The sequence below is a fragment of the Nicotiana tomentosiformis genome, chromosome 1 (genome assembly GCF_000390325.3).
Source record: "Nicotiana tomentosiformis chromosome 1, ASM39032v3, whole genome shotgun sequence".
In the NCBI taxonomy this organism is placed as follows: Eukaryota; Viridiplantae; Streptophyta; class Magnoliopsida; order Solanales; family Solanaceae; genus Nicotiana; species Nicotiana tomentosiformis.
In genome coordinates, this window is record NC_090812.1 from 2,041,790 (window position 1) to 2,063,192 (window position 21,403).

Consider the following 21,403-nt stretch of genomic DNA (forward strand, 5'->3'; position numbering starts at 1 on the left):
AAATCTTACATAATTATTGAAATTCTCTCACACACAACGGCAGGACAGTAGGGAAGCACTAAACGACCTGCATATATTGCATATGAAATTTGTTAATGCTACATTAGCATCCAAAATGTTTGTACCAAAAGAGCTGCTCTCCTATTAGGAAATGTCATATACAAATGAATTTGAGCTGTATATATCTTCTTCATTTTTTTTTGGAGCAGTTAACCTTTTAGAAAAAAATGTATCTTAGAATTAAATATTTAAGTACATTACTAAATGGATGAACATCTTCATTTTGATACGCTCCCAACTCCTTTCTTTATTAGTATCATTTTGTTAAAGATATACAACTGGGAGCCTATCTGAACCATAACGATTATGACTTATTCTTATTTGCAATCATTTGACAATAGTATGCCAGTTCCATTTAAAAAAAAAAAAAACATAGTTTGAAAGAACCCAAATGTGTACAGCACATTAAAAATGGAGTAGAACATTATATTTATGTGTCAAAAGAACTTTATCTTTTATCGTGAATTATTCTGTCTACCCTCATTCCAGCTGCCATTTGGTTGTCCATTTGGAAGGATAGGACCAATAGCTTTTTTGAAAACATACAAGGCTCTATACTTATGACCGTTTGGCCATGAATTTTGCCAAAATAAATTTGGGATTTATTTGGCAAACATATGTTTGGCCATAGATTTTGCCCACATTTTAGCAAAATCTCAAATCCCAAATCCAAAATCCCAAAATCACCTCAATTGGTGATTTTGGGCCAAAACATGACCAATATATTTTTTAAAATTTTTAAATATTACCCTAAATTTTTATAGTTTGTAAATGAGCCCGCATTTATTACGACCAACTAAATATTTGATAAATATGCTCCCTTATTAGCTCAATCCTTTGTGTATCTTACTTTTGCTTCTGATTTGTAGGCTAAATGGCTTTCTGAATACTCATATCAGTTAACTTTTTCTTTTTAATTAGGAGCCATAATTCTCTAATGGGATTTCATTGTAATTAATGATTTATATAGTTCATTATAAAAATGATAATTTTATACCAAACTTATTTATGTTCAGGACTATGGTTTGTGATAATGGTACTATTGGGTATTTATGATAGTTTTTAGAACTTGTGGGGTATAAGTCATGTTTCATGTTTTTTCAACTAAAAAGTGAAATATGTTTTGAAAAATCATGTCCAAACACATTTTCATCTTCAAACCAAACTTCTTCCAAATCAAATTTTTCAAAACAAATTTGGGACTCTATGGCCAAACGCTAGTTTAATGTTAAGTGCAATTGTATATTTTTGCTTTGGCTTTTGGTGGAAAATATCCCCTATACTGTAAATGATAAGTTGGCCATTGTTGATTTCCTTAGTGCATTCCATGACTTGCAAGTTGTAATGGTTCATTTTTTTTTTTTTAATATAACTTTTCCCAGCATTCACTTTTTGATGGTACTTCAATGTACATTTCACCTATCAGGAAATAAAATTATTCTGTCTCCTCTTATTCTTTTCTTGTTTATTTAAAGAAATAGGTGAAAGTACTAAGTTGTAGTAGCTAGGGCCACTAGAATTTGCTTTTCCGAATTTAAACCAAAACTGCACTTTAGCCCCATTTTAAGGCAGCTTTACCCCACACCCCACCCCATCCAAATCTATACATAATCCACGTATATTCCTACATTCACATTCCCAAGCTAATTTGTTATTAGGGGTAATATTTGAAGAAGATAAGACATTTTCCGATTGCTCAATGTTTAACATACATATTATGAAGGATTTCTGCCATTACGTTATAGAGGATTTATCAACTGGCTCAGAGAGATATATAATTAAAATGGCATATATACCTCAAAATTTGTATGATTATATACATTAATACATATACATTGACTATGGTGGCTTACATTGATACAGTGTAAAGAATGAATGAATAAAAATGTGTTCATTTCCCTAAGCAAATAATGCAACTTTACCTTTGCTCCCCAGCTTCAAAAGAACACTATAAAGAAGAAATAGGAATTGAACTTGTATAATATGTTGCTGCAGTATCACAGAATCACCTTCCCAGTTTTGCTGCATCGGACTCATGTTACTATAAAGTTATAACCACCAACCATTCACCTCCAAATCGAGTCGAAAACTGCACCTCAAACCACCTTGTCTGCTCTTAAAAAGCATAGTGAGGCTTATCCAAAATTCTCAGGATGTTGTAAGACTGTACGATTTATCACATGTTATTCCCTCGTAAGGAGTAGTTACATCGACGAATGGTTCATAGTACCATTGCACATGCACTCTGGGACAGGGTATTTTGTCACATCCCTTCCTGCTTTCCTCAATTCTGGCTGACCTAAGGAATCTCTATGCAATTCCAGTATAATTCTGTTGAATTCTGTTTCAGAAAGAGATGAATTCAGAAAATGTCGAAGCATCTGTCTTTTGTTGGGAGTAATAGTCTTTTTGTGTCCTGCATAAGCCCTGTGACCCTATTGTAATACAAATTACAATCACTAGTTAGAGAAAAATCTCAGAACTAAATTTCCAAACTAGTGGCTCCTCAACTATAACTAGCAACTGTAGTGTAAGGGACGCGACAATACCTGAATAGCATGTCCCATGTTTCCACCATGAGATGGCATGAAAACATTGCTGTTCGCGGATACTATGTAGTCAAGAGCAGCCATAAGGGATGCTTTCTTTGCAAATGGCTCGAGTTCCCCGGGCAATGCAAGATCCTCTTTGTTATAGAAGTGAGTGAATTCACTTGTCAGTGGTTGCAATGCTTCTTTCCCACCTAAAGGAATTCCTCCTGCCCAATATATTCTTGCACTCTTTGGTGCTCCTAGAGCTTTTAGCAACCTAACCACAGATTGTAAATTTGTTTAAGTAGACAATATTTTAGAAGTGCATAAGCAGAATAAAACTTTTATGAAGGCTAATGCTTACCTTGTGACCTCTAAGGCATTCAAGGGACAGAGACCAGCAAGTTTTCTGGTATGGTAAGTCATGTTTGAACGTGAAGTTAAGAGCTCGGGCCTTTGCTTTCGCTCATTGTTGATCATCTCATCATACTCATGGCTTAAACCAGGAAGACAACCTGTTCTCACCCACACATCCTTCTCCATTCTCAAATGAAGAGCAACATATGGTCCCTTACTCCTCATCCTCTCAGTAAGCTTGTTACCAAGTTCTAAGATTGATGGGGAAAATCTCAAAGCATGAAATGCCACCTACAAGTTCACATATTAGAATTTTGTCAAATTGACAGCTAATGCCTACAGAAACATTTAGCAGTTGTTTTGTTCGAATAATACCAAAACTATATTCTGCATCAATATTCTTGCAGTTGGTGTTGTACTTTATACTACCAAATACGACGTGAAATAAGAATACACATACCAACAATATCTGCATAATAGAACAATGAGATTTAAATTTACCTTGCAGCGAAGTTTTTGAAGATCAGAGGGAAGATCCTTAGAAAGTCTCGAGTCAAGGCCTCGCAGAAGTAGAACACCATCCCTCCTAAACTGCAGGAACATCAATTCAACAATCAAAATCAGTTCCTCTGTAATTTCCCAAAACTTAGTTTCAACTTCAATGCACTAAAGACTCTTCTTAAATAAAACAAAAAAGATGAAAACATCTACATGAATAGTAAATATCCTTATGAAAAAGTCTAAGAGTTGAATTGGTATTTGCGTTTTTGGGTTCAGGTATCTATTCAAGAGTATAGTAATTCATTCCAGCTGCCATAGAGTCAATTTCAAGACTTTGTCCAACTAGCCAACTTGAAAGATACTACTTCAATTTATTCCAAAGACCTCAACTTTGGTATTAACCAAAGAAAAAAACCAATCTTGATTTTCTCCATATATAGAAAATTCAAAAGCCATCAAGTTTTACAATCTTGATTTTGTCCAACAGCTTGGACTTACAAAAGACCATTAATCATACACTGAACCTCAACTACCAAAGTTAAAAAAGAAAACCATTAATCATTTTTCCTTCCCATTTTTAGTTTATTGCTTTCAATAATTTTAGGCAGTTGGACCAAACACCTACTAAACCAAAACAAGGAAAGTAACTTGATAGAAAATTGAATGAATCTTTATACCTTTCTGGTATAATGTGAACGAATCCATTCAGGGGAGGCATGGAGAGGAGTCCTTGACTCCTCTACTGGTCTACTCATCACGTGTGTAGATGGAAGTGATGAAACTATTCTTACATCATTTGCTAATACTTCCTTAAAATGATCCAAGTCAAATATATCAGAGAACTCACTGCAAACAAACACCAAAAAGAAACATAGAACATACGTTAAGAAATCAAAAACACCCCAGAATAGCATAAAAATCTAACTTAGACCAACCACAATGTTACTCTATGGAAATAACCAGAATTCAGAATTGCTTCAATAATTGAAGTTTCCAAATAGATGAAATAAGCTTGTCAAGTTGATAAAGTTGCCTAAATTCAGAGAATTAGGCAGGAAAATAAACATTTTCCTAACTGAATGAAACAAAAACAGACCAAAAAGATTAAAACTTTTGAGCTGGAAGCAAAGAAAAATGGTTCAAAAATGAAAAGGAACAAACCTTTCATCACCCCAAATGACATTAACTTGCAAAATGGGAACAACAAGAGCAGCACCAAGAATCCTAGCAATCACCACTGCATCTACAATCTGATTTCTTTGCTGATTCATTCCACCGGAAACCACCACCATTAAATATTTTTTCCTTCCTTTTACAATATCTACACTTGTTTTCCTATACTCTGCACTCAAATCCAAACATGGCCTATAACCCAACCCATCAGGTTGTTCCCAAAACTCACTCTTTTCATCCCCTTCTTCTTTTTTCCCCACATTTAAAGCTCCAATACTGAGCTGAGAAACTTGTTTGTCATTTGAGAATGAGCTCTTTTCTTGTAAAATCTCACATGGGTTTGGTGTAAAAGGAACTAAAGTTTCAAAATTAAACCACATCTTTAACATACCAACAAAACCAAAAGCAAAAAGAAACAAAACCCAGAATCTTGGATTATTGAGCAAAAGCTTGAGCTTTACAGAAAAAGATGGATTCTTTTTCTTGGGAGAAAGTAACAGAGACTGAAGTCCTGAAGACGAAAGTGAATTTATTATCTGAGATGGCACTGCTATGTAACATTGCTGCTTCTTCTTGTTGCTCTTTGACACTGCCATTTTTAACACAAAAACAATGAAAACAAAGCCTTTTTTCTTCCTTTATATATGTGTAAATTGTTGGTGTGTTTAATTTTAACACAAGATTTTTCTCAGAGACTTTCTTAGAAAGTTTCTGCAAATAGAAAGGAAAATAAGGGTGTAAAAGAAGAACGGCGGGAACACGAAATACGATGATTAAATGCGCGTTTGGTATTGGATGTAAAATGGTGGAAGTCAGACAAGGTGTAAGCGTAGTGTCAGATCTTTTTTCAATTTTTTCTTAGTGGGGAATTGAAGAGCTGAGGGTATTTATATAAGTGTGTGAAGTGGGGGAAGAAATTATTTATTAATGTGTTTAGTCTAACGTCTTGGTTTTTCAAATTGAGAAGCAATTATAGTTTTATTGAAATGACGATATTGCTCTTGGTCAAAAGTAGAATAAGAATTATAAATAAGAAAATCTCAGTCCATGCGTGAATTTCATTCCTTTTTTTTGAGGTGTTGAATTTCTTAAACTACTGGACTAGTATTACTCGTGAAAAACGAATAATTGTGAAGTTGTGACAACGATATGTCTTTGAGTTATTTAAGAGTTTTTTCATTTGTTGCGGAGTCCGGAACCTAAATGTGGCTTTTTGGACTTAAATGACCAAAATGAGTGGAAAAAAAAATATTGTGACCAAACTATACATAGCGCACTTTTAAAGGGCGCTATACATTAAGTTAATTAGACTGTCAGGTATAGCGCCTTTATAAACGGCGCTATACATATTTTGTGGGCCCACCAATAACTTTTCTGCGCTTAACTGACATAACAATAATTCAAATTATACCTCAAAAAATTTGACCCCCCGGATTGGGGATTGCCTTATTTAAAGGCGTTAAGGATTTTGCAAAAATTCATTCAGAAATATTCTCAACTCGTGTTAAATTTTTCTTCTTGTTAAATTCTCAAGCATTTTGTCATAATATCTGAAGAGCGAAAAGTAAGGGTTTCATTATATTGGGGAATGAGATTGTGGTGGCGAATAACTTAGTGAGCTATAGTTTATCTCCACAGTGTCATGTTAAGTTGCCACTTACAATGGAGTACGATAGACTGGTATCGTTCTTGTGTAACAAAATGAGTGTGAGCAAACGTTCGGTGAATCTTAAAGTAACCGGAAGATATCCGTATTCTCTCACTCCGCAAGGGGTTGCTTGTTACGCTGAGTTTTAACATCGAGCATGATGAAACTTTGAGTTATTTTTTGAGGACTCCGGATTAACACCGGAATTTTCTTTTGATAAAAATGTTGGAAATGTACGTGAAACTTGAAGATGTTCGCAATAATGAGGTTGCGCAAAGCAAGGATAACCCTCAGTCATCGGGTGGTTATTCTGGAGAAGTTTTTGCCGAACAGGTTCCGGCTGAAAGAGTTTGGCCTGATTTAAACTTATCTCCACGGGTGAATGAAGAGCAAGGAAATAATTTATCTCTTACTTTACATAATCCACAAGACGAGTAATAAACTTCAATTTTCCTTTGTGTTGCGATATTTATTTTTGTTGTATTGAATTTGTATTAACACCCATATATTCCACAAGGAATACCGGCCAGGTATGAATTTTACAAGTTATGAACCCACGCCCAGTTGGAATATGCGTACTTCTGGTGTGTTGGATCATGGTGGTCCATCCGGGAGTCATCACCAACAGGATAATGTCCATCATGGGATGTCAACACATTACGACTTGTAAGTGAAGTGATATAGCTATATGTAAAGTATTTATCAATTTGAGTAGCTCATTATTTTGTTGTTTGTGCAGTGAAAACGAGTAAGTTGAACCTCGTGTCCTGACTCAATTACCCGAAGACGACATATTTAATCAGGATCTGACAGATGCACCGAGTCAGGAAGAGAACAGTGATTATGACAATAATGTCGATGAGTCTGAAGATGACACACCCTTCCCTGATGAGGGTGACGATGAGGAGGAAAAGAATGATGGACCTGATTTGACGAGGGAGCATGCTCCTCCCCCCCCCCAACCCCATTAGACCAAGAGTGTACGAGTCCCAAGTGTCGTTTCATTTAAGAGAGATTCCCTACCTTGATCATTTGCCAAGTATGCCGGATGTGGATGCCCTCACAAGGGATACTAACGAAATTCGGACAGCAATGTGGGATGAGTCTAGACCAACGGTTCTAGCAAAGGGCATGCTTTTTCCTGATAAAACGCGCTTAAGCAGGGCGGCGAAAATATACAGCGTAAAAGAGTATCGTGAGATGACGGTATGAGAGTCAACTCCGGATGTATACAAGGTTGTTTGTCATAGATGGTTTACGAGTTTTCATTGGATACTGCGTGCGAGCAAGAAGAAAACAGGTATGTGAAAAGTGGGCAAATACATTGGCATCCACACTTGTAAAATGGACACATTCAGTGGGAATCACTTTAACTTGGATGTTGACTTGATTTCTCTTGTCTTGATTCCACACATTGAAGCATTCATAGGGTACAAGATCAAATAGTGTATTACATCCGTCCATCAGGAATATGGCTGTACCATTACCAAAATAAAGGCATTTTTCGGGCGCAAACGTGTGTTTGAAATTGTTTATGGTAACTGGGATAATCATTTGCAACTCTACCCAAGTACATGGCTGCATTGCAATACTTTAACCTCGGGACCGTTGTTGAATGGAAACTTGAACGGAGTTCGGGAATACCATAATATATATTCAAATACGTGTTCTGGTCATTTAAACCAGCAATTGATGGTTTTATGCATTGACGTCCGGTAATATCCATAGACGGCACGCATGTCTATGAAAAGTATGATATTAAGCTATTGATCGTCGTTGCAATAGATGCTAATAGAAGTATATTTCATGTAGCTTTTGCTATTTGTGCCAATGAAAGCCAAGAGATGTGGACACTGTTTTTGAACCACTTGAAAGAGCAAGTTGTCAAACAACGTTTAGGTATTTGTCTAATATCTGATCGGTATGGTGGTATTATAAGTTCTGTAGAGAATTTGCCAGCATGGCAAGAACCATATGCCTACCACCGTTACTGTGTGAGGCACCTGAAGGCCAATTTCCAGAAGGCATATCCCAACAAGGATTTGCATGATTTAACGTAGATGGCTGCAACAGATCACCGAGAGCATAAATTCTGGAGGCACGTGGAATCTATCAGGCAGGAAGACGAGGCAGCCTATTATTGGTTGATGCGACATAAGCCTGAAAAGTGGACTTTGCATGCGGATGGTGGCAGAAGATGGGGAATTCTGATTACAAATGTGTCAGAGTCTTTCAACGGGTTATTGAAGTCTGCACGAGGATTACCTGTCACTGCCATGGTGCGAATGTCATTCAAGTAGATGGCGGAGAGGTTTGTTGAACGGGCTGCAACTACAACGTCATTGATGGAAAAGGGGTATTGAATTTATAATTATACAATATATTAAGTATTCACATATGGGTTCGAGGCTCGATATTTGATGCCCGATAGCACCAAGATATCCTGAATTCTTGTATGTGTTAGTTTTATTAATTTATATATAGTTTTATTATTTTACATGTTTTATTTTATATGTTTATTTGTTACTCACTTATTTTTTACTATAATAAAATTAAATAATTAATTTTTATAATTATACAAGATTTAATTATTAAATATTCATAAATGGTTTCCAGGCTCGATATCTTGAGGCCCAATAGCACCAAGATATCCGGAAAATATTGTTATTTTCTCATGTTATTTTCTTACGATCGTTGACTAGAATTGGACAGAGTTTGTGTTTGATCTATCAGCTATTTTAACGTATTTTTGGGTATAAGAGATACTTAAATGATTAATTTCAATAACTATAGGGATACTACACTAAAAGATACTACATTTTACTACGCTAAAAGGGCACTATAATACTAGTCTTTAAGCAAATAAATAATCTAAACCAGATAAAAATAACAAATACATTTAATCACAAAACATTCACGAAAATACATATACAGCAGTAAAAAGTAACTTATTAATATTTTTTTAACAAATAATAATGATTTCTTAATTTTTACATATTTTTTAGCACACTAATATCTTAGTCCGGATAAAAATAACATACTAGTTTAATCGCAAAAAAAATACAAAACAACATAGAACACGTTTAAAACAACTAATATGCATTTTTTTATACGAGTTTCGACAAAAACTAAGTCAGAATACCTTGATTTATGTTTTTTGAAAAGTTGAAGATTTGAATCCGAAACGAGCAACCCACAACGAGAGAAGGCTTAGCTAGGATGAGAGACCAATAATCTTTACTTTTTGTGGGACGGGTGGGGTCCACTCGAATTTTTTTGGGTCGTTAATGGAGGGGGGACCTGCTGGTTTGATTAAAAAATTGGGGGAGGGGGGGAGAGGGGGAGGAGGGGTTTAATAAACTGCGTTATACCTGCACGTCTAATCAACTTCACATATAGTGCTTTTTAAAAGAGCGCTATATATAATTTGGTCACATTATTTTTTCCCCCACTTATTTAGGTCATTTGAATCCAAAAAGCCCATATTTAGGTTCCTGACTCCTTTTATGCGAGGCTAAGAACCAAGACAAAGTCAATCCTTATAAACTTTGACACTATTTATTTTTTTTCATTTTTGAGATTTTGGTCCGGAGGAAATGGTTCAAAAAATATACTAGTAGTATATATCTAATGAATGGATTAAGAGTGAAAAGGCCGGTAGGAAAAATGAGCTTTTATTTAGTAGAACTCTCACGGTCGTTTAGTATAACGGATAAGTATAAATAATTCTGTTATAAAAATTCGATATCGTCTTATCCCTTGTTTAGTTACTAATCCTAAAATAAGTTATTCCAAGATTAAAAAAGGTACCGAGATAACTTATACATGTCAGATGGTGGAATAATAATTCCAGAATAAGTTATCCCAGGATAAAACAGTAAAATTGACAATCCAGGATTAGTACAACATACCAAACAGTTATAAAAAATAATATCATGATAATTAATCTCCACATAACTAATCCTGGTATAACTAATCTCAGCATAACTTGTCTTCAAGCCAAACGACCCCTTATTGTTATCAAATTCTCACTGCGAACCATCTCGCTCCCCAAAAAAGAAAATAAAATGCAAGAAATTAAAGTTTGAAAAAAAAGAAGTTACCCGAACAAAGAAACTGGACTGGAAATAGTTTATTGTTACTTGTAAACTCAGTCTTACTGAGTTACTGGTTGCCAAATAGCACTAGTTGTTTATGCAATAATACCTAACATTAACAAATAAATGAGTAGATAAGTGTTGCACTAAACAGTTTTAGCCACAGGCAAAGCAGCTACTTTTTAATTTTGCCGTTTTATTTCCGTATTCCTTCACCTTGTCGAAATCTTGTTCTAATAATCTCGTAGAATAAATTTGAGTTAGTCGGATGAATTTTAAATAACGAATGGTTACGCAAAAAAAAATCATGTTCTCTCTCTACTTTCCATTCAAAATGGCGTGAAACATGTTTGGATCTTAGAGTCCGTTTGGACATAAAATATTTTTTATTTTTTTCGAAAATTTTTTACTTTTTTTCGAAATCAGTGTTTGGCAATAAAATTATCAATTTTCACTTGAAAATTAATTTTGAAATTTTTTGAAAATTTGAAAAACTCCGAAAAACTGTATTTCAAAATTTTTCACTCAGATCACTCACAAAAATTCAAAAACAACCCAAAATTATATTCATGTCCAAACAAAACTCTACTTTTCAAATACCATTTTCACTTGAAAAAAAAAATATTTTTTTAAAATTTTATAATTTTTATGTCCAAACGCCCACTTAGAGTTTTCCAACTTCAACTATTTTAGATCGCAACGTTTGAAACCAAATGATTTTCTAATGTAATCGTCACTTAAAAAAAAAATGAAAGAATATACGTTTTCCATGCCATCCCTCCACCACCGCCCAACTCTCTTATTTATTATTTTTTAAATTTTTTTTTATTGTTATTGTTATTGTTATTATTATAATTATTTATTATTATATCTAAACATATGATAAAAGAAAAAAACTAAGTCATTATCAACTATCAGGCTTAGCATAAGATTAGGACAACTATTGTTTCCTTATGCAGATTTGGACCATTCTAATTAGTCCAAGATACATTATGTAATTATCAATATGTTTATTGCTTATCTGATTACTCCCTCTAACCTAAATATTGTGCAGTACTCTTCCTATTTTGAGATGTTCTAATATTTAGTACATTTTCATTTCCATACAACTTTTATAAGAATTCAAAATCGTTAACCTATCCAACTTTTATGCTCTCTGTGATGTTTTATCAGAACAGTTACGTTGGTTAAGTGACCCCTTTTAAATCTTCAATTGGAAAGGATTTTTCGGTTAGGTGGATAATCATTTTATTACACTAAATAATATATTTTTTTTAAAGGTTAAATTTCTTCTTGCTGATGTTTGGATTAAAATCCACCGGTGATTGTCAATCAACCCCTTCTTTGTCTATTATCAACCTATTGTCGATAATCGCCTCTCTTTTTTGTGTCTACCACTTTCGTGATCGATTATCAATCTATAGTCAATAAATCGACCAGTTTCCTGGGCGATCATCAATCATTTTTTAATAAACAGTTATCTTCTTAATTGTTTATCAACCCATGATCGATAATCAATTTTTTGCTTGAGTGACAAAAGGCATTTATGTGAATGACTAAGTCGAACTAATGTCAACCTATGATTGATAATCCACGTCCTTTAATCAATGAAGGTCATATTTTAATTTCAAACATATAGGAAGAAAAACATGAAGATCTTTAATTAAATCAAAACTTGTAGAGGGATCATAGATCAAATCTTCAACCATACTTATTTCATGTTCCAATCAAATACTATAATATAAATTGAAGAAGAGCTAACGAGTAAACATACAATAAGTAAATTATTGAAGTTTCTCATTTAGGGATTAAAAAAAATAAAGTTTGATTCTTTACCAGTTGATTTAATAAAATTGTATCTCACAGGACTTTGCATGTAATTTTGAATATTTAAAGTTATGAATAAATTAATTGTCTAATTTAGCTCTAAATAAATCAATATTCGATAAGCGAAAATAATAACCAAAAATGCAAATTTAGTAATACTAGCTCTTTTTAGTTGTAATAATGTTTAAGATAAAACAAAACGGCTCACCGGGGGTGGGGGAGGGACATTTTTTTTTTTGGGGGGTAAATTCGAATTCTCATGAAAATGTATGAAGTCATTTGGTTAGGAGGATAAGGAATTAAAGCTAATTTTATAATAGAAAATTAGCTTTAAAATAATGATAAAATTATTCAATGTGATTTATAGGTGACGAGTTCAAACCGTAAAAACAATCAATAATGATAATATTCATGCGTGAAAGATGAATGTTTTGTGCTTTTGAAATTATAGATTTTTTTTATTTTTTGGGATAATGACTATCTTAAGAGCTCGAGAAGGGATCGTGTCGTGTAATGAAGTAGCCAGCTGGGTATTAAAAAATGGTGGCTAAAAAGGAACATGTGAGCTGCCTGCCGCCTTTGTTCTTTTGACAGCCTGTTATCTATTGTATGCTTCCTTTGCTTTCTTTCCTTAGGAAATCCCCTCTGCCTATGATAGGCTTAGTTCCCAATAATTTTACTGCTTCTTTTAATAATAATAATAATAGGAGTAACAATCAGATAGTACTAACTCGTCCACTTTCCTATGCCAGCTAGACAACTACAGTATATTACACGCTGGCATTTTGGCCACCGTGTTCGATGGTGACTTTTCAACATACTGCCACGTACCTCTGTTTGTGGGGTTCCTTTTCGCACTGAACTTTGTCTTTGTTTTGGGGTGCAGGAGATGAGGCTTTTGAGGGGCTTGAATTAGCTACAATTTCCTTCATTTTGTCCATTTGATGAAAAAGTTAACGGTAGAAATTAAAATTACAACTGGTGGAACCTCGAATTAGTTGACAGGTTCCTGTTGTCCCGTATGTGCATATAATAAGCATTCGTCTTCGTTGGTGTTTGGACATAGGGCAGAACCAAAGATTTGAAAGTCGCGATATTACTACTATCAAATAAAACTTTCGGCTGATACAACTTTGAATCTTAAGGTGTCATTCAATATACGATATTTAAGATATATACACATATATACTTATATTTTTTCTAAAATTATCGGGGATCGTACGGGCCACCTCGGAGTCCATTGAGATTTGAGAGTTGAGACCGACAATAAAGGTTTAAATAAAAGAGAAGTGGGGTTGATTTAGTGTGTTCATTATAATTCACAAATAACTCCGAAACCAATTATTAATTTCAAAGTTGGCTATGAAATATAAACTTCCCCATTCTTTCCTTACTTATTATTTGTTTTTTTAGAAACCAAAAAACCATTTGTTTTTAAATAAATTCATATACCATTTCAGAATATATAGCTAGTGTACGCTTGAAGCAAACATCAAGTTTTCAGTGGAAAAATTATATGAAGTCTTCAATTTATTGGGACATGGTTTTATGTAACATTATTATACTGCCACACATTTGGTTGGGGAGCAGATAGCGTTTTAGAACAAAGCGTCCCCTTCGACATGTTAACCATATGTTATTGTTTCTTTTTCATTTTTCATGGGACAAGGAGGGACAGTACTCTAACATTGTGTACTGTGATTCTGTAACTTACCTGGTGATTTTCTTCAACAAAGTAATTATTGAGAGAAATAATTAAGCTCCTCATTAATTTTCACTAGGGAACCATCATCTCTTTTCCTAACAAACTTATCATAATTACGGATTAATTTACAAGTAAGATTCTGACTTGACTAACCCAAAAAGGCAACAGTCCGTTTGCTTCCTTAACAACTCAACTATGAAACATTTTTACTATTTAGTTACTTACTTTTTTATTTTATGCTAGAAATTCTGATGTTTCATTTTTTCTTTGTTAATGCTTCAGTTAATTAAAACTCATTATTTTAATATTGAAAGTCAGAAGCTCTTTGGCTGCTTTCATGCTCCACTAGAGACTAGAGTAGAGTCCAATAAGAAAGTGATTATAGCCATTTTTTAGTTGCGTTTACTTTCAGATAAGCACCAAAAAAAGGGAAAAAAATGATTTCATTATCACGAGGCCCCATTTTCTTCCCTTTCATGTTTCTTTTAAAGAGTATTTTTTGAAAAAATGGAAAAACAAATATGATTAGTTATGTGAATTAGGTTACAAGGAAAATGACTTCCTACTTTCTCACAATTATTTTCCACATGGTGATTGCCTTGCTAGAAGTCAATTGCAATATAATTTTGAAGTGGATTGTATTCATTGCAGATTGATTTGTGTTCAAGCAAAATAAATTTATATATTTGAGAAATTATGACTCAAAATCATGAAGATCCATTAAAGAAGCTCTCAATCTCCAATGAAATTGTGTAACGATACAGATAATGCTACCTTTTTGGGACCAAATTGCAATGGAAGTTGGAGTAAATTTCAAATATTCTTTGCGTTACTTAGTAGTTCTTTTTCTTGTACGTTTCTCTTTTAGCAAAATTTGCTTAAACTGAAAGAAAATGTAAAAGTTATTATGTAAACAACGTAAAAAGTTTTTATTTTTCCTTTTATTTCCATCATTGAAAAATTGCAATATCTTGTAAAAGTAGCAATCCAAGCTTAGGACAATTTTCTCTTTCGTTCATTTAAAATAAAACAATTTAGTTATGCCACGTGGGGTATTATATATGTGCGTTACAACATGGCCATATATTTACATGTCAATTTTATACATTGGCAGCCTATTCGCGTTTTCCTGGATCAGATTGATCATTTTACGCCTTTTTATTTTATTTTATTTTTTAATGATACATGGAAATAGTTGAGTTATTTTTCCTAATAGGAAATTAGTCTTATACCTTTGATGCATAGAATTAAAAGTTGGATTACTAGTCCTGGAATTAGCCCACAAATGTTTTACTATCTTTGTTGGCGTTTAGTTACTTTTTATTTTATTCTTACAATTGTAACTTTTCTATGAACTTTGAAGAAAATAACTAGGGAAATTATACTCTTGTTCTCAAGTTTCAACTTCTCTAAGTTATGTTAATGGAATTCAATAACTTTTCCTTATATGTGTCGATAAAAATATCTTTTACATTCTGGATTCCAATTATTAAAAATAAAGATTCCTATTCCCAAACTATTTTGGGTGTGTTTTACATGAGTAGTAGCTCAGTTGAGGGAAGCGACATCCTGCATATGTGATTAATAAAAGAGGAAATTGTTGTAAGAATATTTCTCTAGTATTTTCTTTTTCATAAGTTTCTTAATTATCCTTACTCCTTAGTGAAATCGTGCGTTGGACGTGCAATATTATTCCTTTGAAATAATATAAATTGAAAAAGTGCCCTTCGAACTAAATTTCTTTTGAGAGCTGGCAGTCACAATAATCACCAATTATTTCCTATATATTCTCTAATTCTATAAAATGGTGTTGTGGTGGCAATGTTAATATCTAGCAATACTATATTTTAGGCTTATTATTAGAAAATAACGTTTTCTTCATATAATTGGTCTAGAAGAGAATAATTTACACCCTTGTAGTTTTGTGTAGGCTTTTTTTAATCTTATAAATTATAGCTTTTGCTATCTAAATTAATCCCTTTTATCGCAACTGTATTCGTTAGCTACCAAAAGTAGCTACATTAATTAAAGTACAACCAAAATGCCTTAAGCTTGTTTATCTTAAGAAAAATTTTATGACGTATTTTTATATTTGAAAAGACGTAAAAACTTTTTTTTTACATTGGGTCGTCGAAGAAGAATTTTAACACTTAAAAGGATCAAATCAGATTCTCAACAGACGTAGAATAATTAAGGTACAAATTATTAACAAGACTGTATATTTTGTTAATAAATGCAAAAATTAGATGGCTTTACTGATAATTAGGCAACGATTATTCCAACAGCCATATACTGAAGCTATCGAATCGTAGAGGTTAGTTAAAAATTATTAGAAGAATTAGGTATGCAATCTTTTCTAGATAAGAATCCATGGAGTTGGAAGGCCAGTCAGTTCCATAATATTCCTATATGTTTTTAAAATATTACTACTATATACTAAAATAAAATATAAGTTGTAAAGTTTTCATATTTTTCTCATAAGTAGCTGGAGCCAGAACTTAGAGGCAAACGCAACTCCTTAACCACTTCAATAATATGTGGCATTTAGTGATTAATCTTCAATAATATTCTCCAAAATGATTGATACCTTATAAACCTAATTCTTTCATGCATAATCCCTTTTATGAGGTGGATGTTTGGTATGTATATGCTTCAAATTGCTGGCCAGCGACTACACCAACTCTTGCATATATGTCACTTTAATATTTTTCAACCGAGCAATTTATGAAAGATTAAGCGATAAATTTGCTTTACTAGATGATTTTTTTTATTGAAAATAGTTTTCGGGGACTAATTACACACACTTTGCGTCCAAATTTTGGTCTAATGCTTAAATATCCACTGATTGCAAATAGTATAATTACCTTTAGTTCATTTACTGTTGAAAATCTTAATGAGTTATAAATAAGGGCAAAATACAAAATTAAAATTAATTGCATTCGTTAGCCAAAACATATGTAAAATATGCATATAATAAACATATATACACAAAATATACATTATGTTGGCTGTTATTTTTCGGAACGGGTAATAATTATACATTCCTCAACAAATAACTAGAAAATATTAATCAGGGAGGCCATTTGTGGCCTTACATTTACTTGATTTTATGTCAAATGACACAGGAAAATTACACTGAAATACTGCTTCTTTACAAAAATAAAAAATAAAAAATAAAAAAAATCCCTTTTGGTTTTGTGAAAGAGGTGTTATAGCTAAATTTTGATTCTCGGCCATTTCCTTTTTTTAATTTGCGAGGAGTTCAACAACCAGAAATTTTAATATTCAAGTTCTATTTATAAATGTGGTAGTGTTGTAATCAAGATTGGTATACTTCTGCAATATCATATAATTTTTCCTGTTTAGCTGAAGAAACTTACAACTACTGAACTATTAGAGGTGATTGGGTAAGGACTAGGTAAACAACCGTAATATTGATATTAATTTTAGTAGCAGATAGAGCAGAGTAGACGAATATATTTGTTTAACTCATTTATTTTTTGTTCATTTGAAGCTAATACAAAGAAATAATTTAGTTGGAGGTGTTTTAATCAAATATAGTTGTTAGATTTATTACGTACGAAATCTACTTACGATTGCAACTAAAATGCCTAACTAATATTTGTGTGATCAATGTCTGTTTCAAATGATTTCATAGTTTGGACTTTTAGAGAGTATGCTTTGCATTCAATGTAAGAAAATAAAAGCTTGATAAATAGTGACATTTATGATGACCTCAAAATCTTCTTCCACAATGTCAACTTAGATAACAAACAATTAAAGATGAATTTCTAGAAGAGAACGACCTAGTTCTACCTATGGAAAAGATCATGAAAGAGGCGATTAGAATGGTACTCGAATTCATTTATGATCTCGAGTTTCCAGACACATTGCACTCTCGCTCAAGTCAAGGTTTCCACTCCGTCCTAAGAGGATAAAAAAAGAGTACGGAACCTTTCACTAGTTTTTTAAATTTGATATCACGAAGTATTTTCACGACATCGGCTCATCCCAATCTTTAACAAAAGTGACCGACAATCCCAAATTCTTTTACCATGTTCAAAAAGTTTTTTCTGCCGGACAACTTGTAGAAAAACTTTAGAAAATAATGAGAGGAAATATAAATGTTTAAGGAGGTGCGAGCTTATATTACTTTTGCGGTGATTAAGATTAATTAATTGCTATGTGCTCGTTGTTTTTTAGAATTTAACAGTGATTTAATACAATAGAAATCTAAAGAGCATTAAAAAGAGCACCTCTTTAATATTTAGTGGGCTATATCCAAAACAATATACAAGAATTTTAGAAGGACAAAACATTATTTTTTTTGCTCAAAAAGTTTAGGTGCAACTAAAGATGGAGTACCTTTCAAGTTTTAATCATGGATGTTTTTAATTATATGAGGATATTTTTCTAGCTAAGCATTTGTTCCATTGGATCTTGAAACTGACATAGCATAATTTCGTGCAATGAAATTTCTGTGTATTTCAAGAAAGCTAGAACAGGATAAGGTATAAATTAATAATGAACATTACTCTTGAAAATCACCAACAAAAAGAGAATCTTATGCTTGAAGAGTAATATTTCTCACTCTTTTTTTGGGGGGTCAATCAATAAATTCCAACCCTCTTAATTGTTCTGTTTAACATAAACTCAAATCAGAGAGCTTGGTGTCTATCTACATTGCCTTCTTCAGTTTCTTGAAGAAGGCCATGGGAAGTGAAAGATAAAATGCAGTTCGGTACACAAAATATCTCGTATTCACGCTGGATTCGGGGAAGGGTCGCACCTCAAAAAGTGTGATATAGACAACCTACCCTAAATAGAAGCATTAGTGGATGCTTCCACGCTCGAACTCATGACCTATAGGTCACACTGAAATAAGTTTACCGTTGTTTCAACAGTTGTTTCAAAGCTCCCTTGAGTCATTGGAAAGAAGTGAAAGATACAATATAAAATTCAAAATAAACTCCCTTCTTCGCATGATGGGTAAAAGTCAATCCTTGTGATAACTGATCAATTCCATAAGTGTTACAGATACTACTGGATTTTCAACATTGCACGTTAAAAAGTGCTGCCAAATTTACTTTTTCGAAGATTTTCCTTGAATTGATTACCTTCAAGATCCAAATAAGATAAGTTGGTAAGTAGAATAGTATTATTACCAAAAAAAGTATTATTTGTCTTTAGTTATGATTTCTAGGTTGATTTATTAAATGGATCAGCTACTGAGCCAAAAAGAAAAAAGAATTCAGTTTCTTCCTTCTTAATACACTTGCAATACAATCCACAGATTTCTGAATATATAAAGCATATTCTTTCTTAGTTTTGTGTTAATGTGACTGAGCACCACCTAAAACAACATGCATTACATATAAATGTGATTGGCTCTAGGGTAAGTGAGATTGCTGGAAATACATCATCAATCCAATCCTCTATCAGTTTTAACAAAATAATTCCAAAAAGTGCAAATACATACTATTATCGGCGATACCCCGGTATTGACAGGTAAATTCATTGGATAAAATTCACGATTTGAATCGCAGTATTAGGAATTTGAATTTTAATGATTTCCTAATCACTAGTACTTCTTAGTTGAGTCTTTCATAGTTTTATGTTAATGTAACTGATTTGCACATGGCGTTTATTGACCCAGAGAAGGCGTATGACAAGGTTCCTAGGGACGTTCTTTGGAAATGCCTGGAGGCGAAGGGTGTGCCGGTAGCTTACATTAGAGTGATAAAGGATACGTATGATGGAGCTAAGACTCGGGTTAGGACTGTGGGAGGTGACTCAGCCTTTTTCGGTGGTTATGGGGTTACACCAAGGATTTGCGCTCAGCCCGTTCTTATTTGCCCTGGCATGGACGCCCTAACACACCATATTCAAGAGAGGTGCCATGGTGTATGTTATAAGATGATGATATAGTTCTGATCGATGAGACGCACGGTGACGTTAATGAGAGACTGGAGGTATGGAGGCAAGCCCTGGAGTCCAAAGGTTTCAAGTTAAGTAGAACTAAGATGGAATACCTGGAGTGTAAGTTCAGTGGCGTGACGGGGGAAGCGGATGTAGAAGTGAGGCTCAACTCGCCAAGAGAGAAAGTTTCAAGTACCTAGGGTCAATTATTCAGGTAAACGGGGAGTTCGACGAGGATGTCACACACCGTGTTGGGGTGGGGTAGATGAAATGAAGGTTAGCGTCTGGAATTATGTGTGACAAGAATGTGCCAATAAAATTTAAAGGTAAGTTCTATAGAGCGGTGGTTAGACTGGCTATGTTGTATGGGGATGAGTGTTGGCCAGTCAAGAATGCATATATCCAGAAGATGAAAGTATTAGAGATAAGGATGTTGAGGTGGATGCACATGCATATGAGACTGGATAAGATTAAGAATGAAGATATTCGGGAAAGGGTGGGCGTTGCTCCCATGGACGACAAGATGGGGGAAGCGAGGTTTAGATGGTTCGGGCACGTGAGGTGGAGAAGCCCAGATGTCTCGGTTAGGAGGTATGAGCGGTTGGCTTTGGCAGGTACGAGAAGAGGTAAAAGGCAGCCTAAGAAGTATTGGGGCGAGGTGATCAGGCAGGACATGACGCGACTTCAGATTTCTGAGGACATGACTTTTGGTAAGAATGTTTGGAGGTCGAGCATTAGGGTTGTAGGTTAGGGGGTAGTCAAGCGTTTTTTCTCTTTGTACCGGTTAGTCTGATAGAATTTTGTTTAGGAATGCTAGCGGGTTATGTTGTGTGAACACTGTTTTTCTCGTTTTGCATAGTATTGGGTTATTACTCTTCCACTTATTTGTTGTCTCGTTCGATTGCTGAGTATTATTTTTGGTTTCTTTTGTTGTTACAGATTTATTCTTTTGTTTTTTTCTGATATTATTGTCTCGTCTATTGAGCTGAGGGTCTTCCGGAAATAGCCTCCCTACCTCCTTGGGTAGGGATAAAGTGTGCGTACTCTCTACCCTTTCCAGATCATACTAGTGGAATTCTACTGGGTTGTTGTTGGTTTTGTTGTTGTGTTAATGTGGCTGATAAGTTGATCAGATAAGGGGAGAAAAAAGAGTGCACCAAAAGAGAAAGCCAAAACAGGGAATGCTAAGAAGTTAGGAAACAAAGAAAAGAAAAACCCATGTTTCTTACATGTGAGTAATGTCCCCTTCCCATGTGCATTTATGTTCTCCTTCCAATGGCCCCATTTCCTCCCTTTAGTTCTTTATCTCTGATCAGAAAATTCACAACCTCTAATATTGTTCAAGCTTATATTATTTCAGAGTCATAACTTGGAGATTGGGCCCTTCACTTTTTCACTTTTTAGGAATACCTTTTCTCTTAAAAGTTGTGTGCCTTTGGGCCTACTTTTTGTCATTTAATATATATGATTCATTTAAGACTCAAATTCCTTTGTTTTAGGCATAAATTTGATTAAAACTTAAAAAAAAGAATTTATGAAGTTCTGTTAAAAATAGTTTTTAGAGTTGAATTTATATTTGTATATA

General features: G+C 33.8%; 1 protein-coding gene and 1 long non-coding RNA gene across 2 annotated transcripts; one reads left to right on the plus strand and one right to left on the minus strand.

Annotated features, from left to right (window-relative positions):
• Positions 1-1,831: 1,831 nt before the first annotated feature.
• LOC104116920 (O-fucosyltransferase 20-like) lies at positions 1,832-5,477 on the minus strand. Its single transcript, XM_009627885.4, has 6 exons — positions 4,611-5,477; positions 4,127-4,295; positions 3,450-3,539; positions 2,956-3,239; positions 2,610-2,868; positions 1,832-2,495 (listed from the first exon to the last, which is right to left on the minus strand). Exons 1-6 carry the CDS (start codon positions 5,216-5,218, stop codon positions 2,265-2,267), a joined length of 1,641 nt encoding a protein of 546 aa, XP_009626180.1. The 5' UTR covers positions 5,219-5,477; the 3' UTR covers positions 1,832-2,264.
• A 13,763-nt stretch (positions 5,478-19,240) lies between these two features.
• LOC138897871 (uncharacterized) lies at positions 19,241-20,756 on the plus strand. Its single transcript, XR_011410746.1, has 2 exons — positions 19,241-19,407; positions 19,556-20,756. It is a non-coding gene; the product is annotated as an uncharacterized lncRNA (long non-coding RNA).
• Positions 20,757-21,403: the final 647 nt, after the last annotated feature.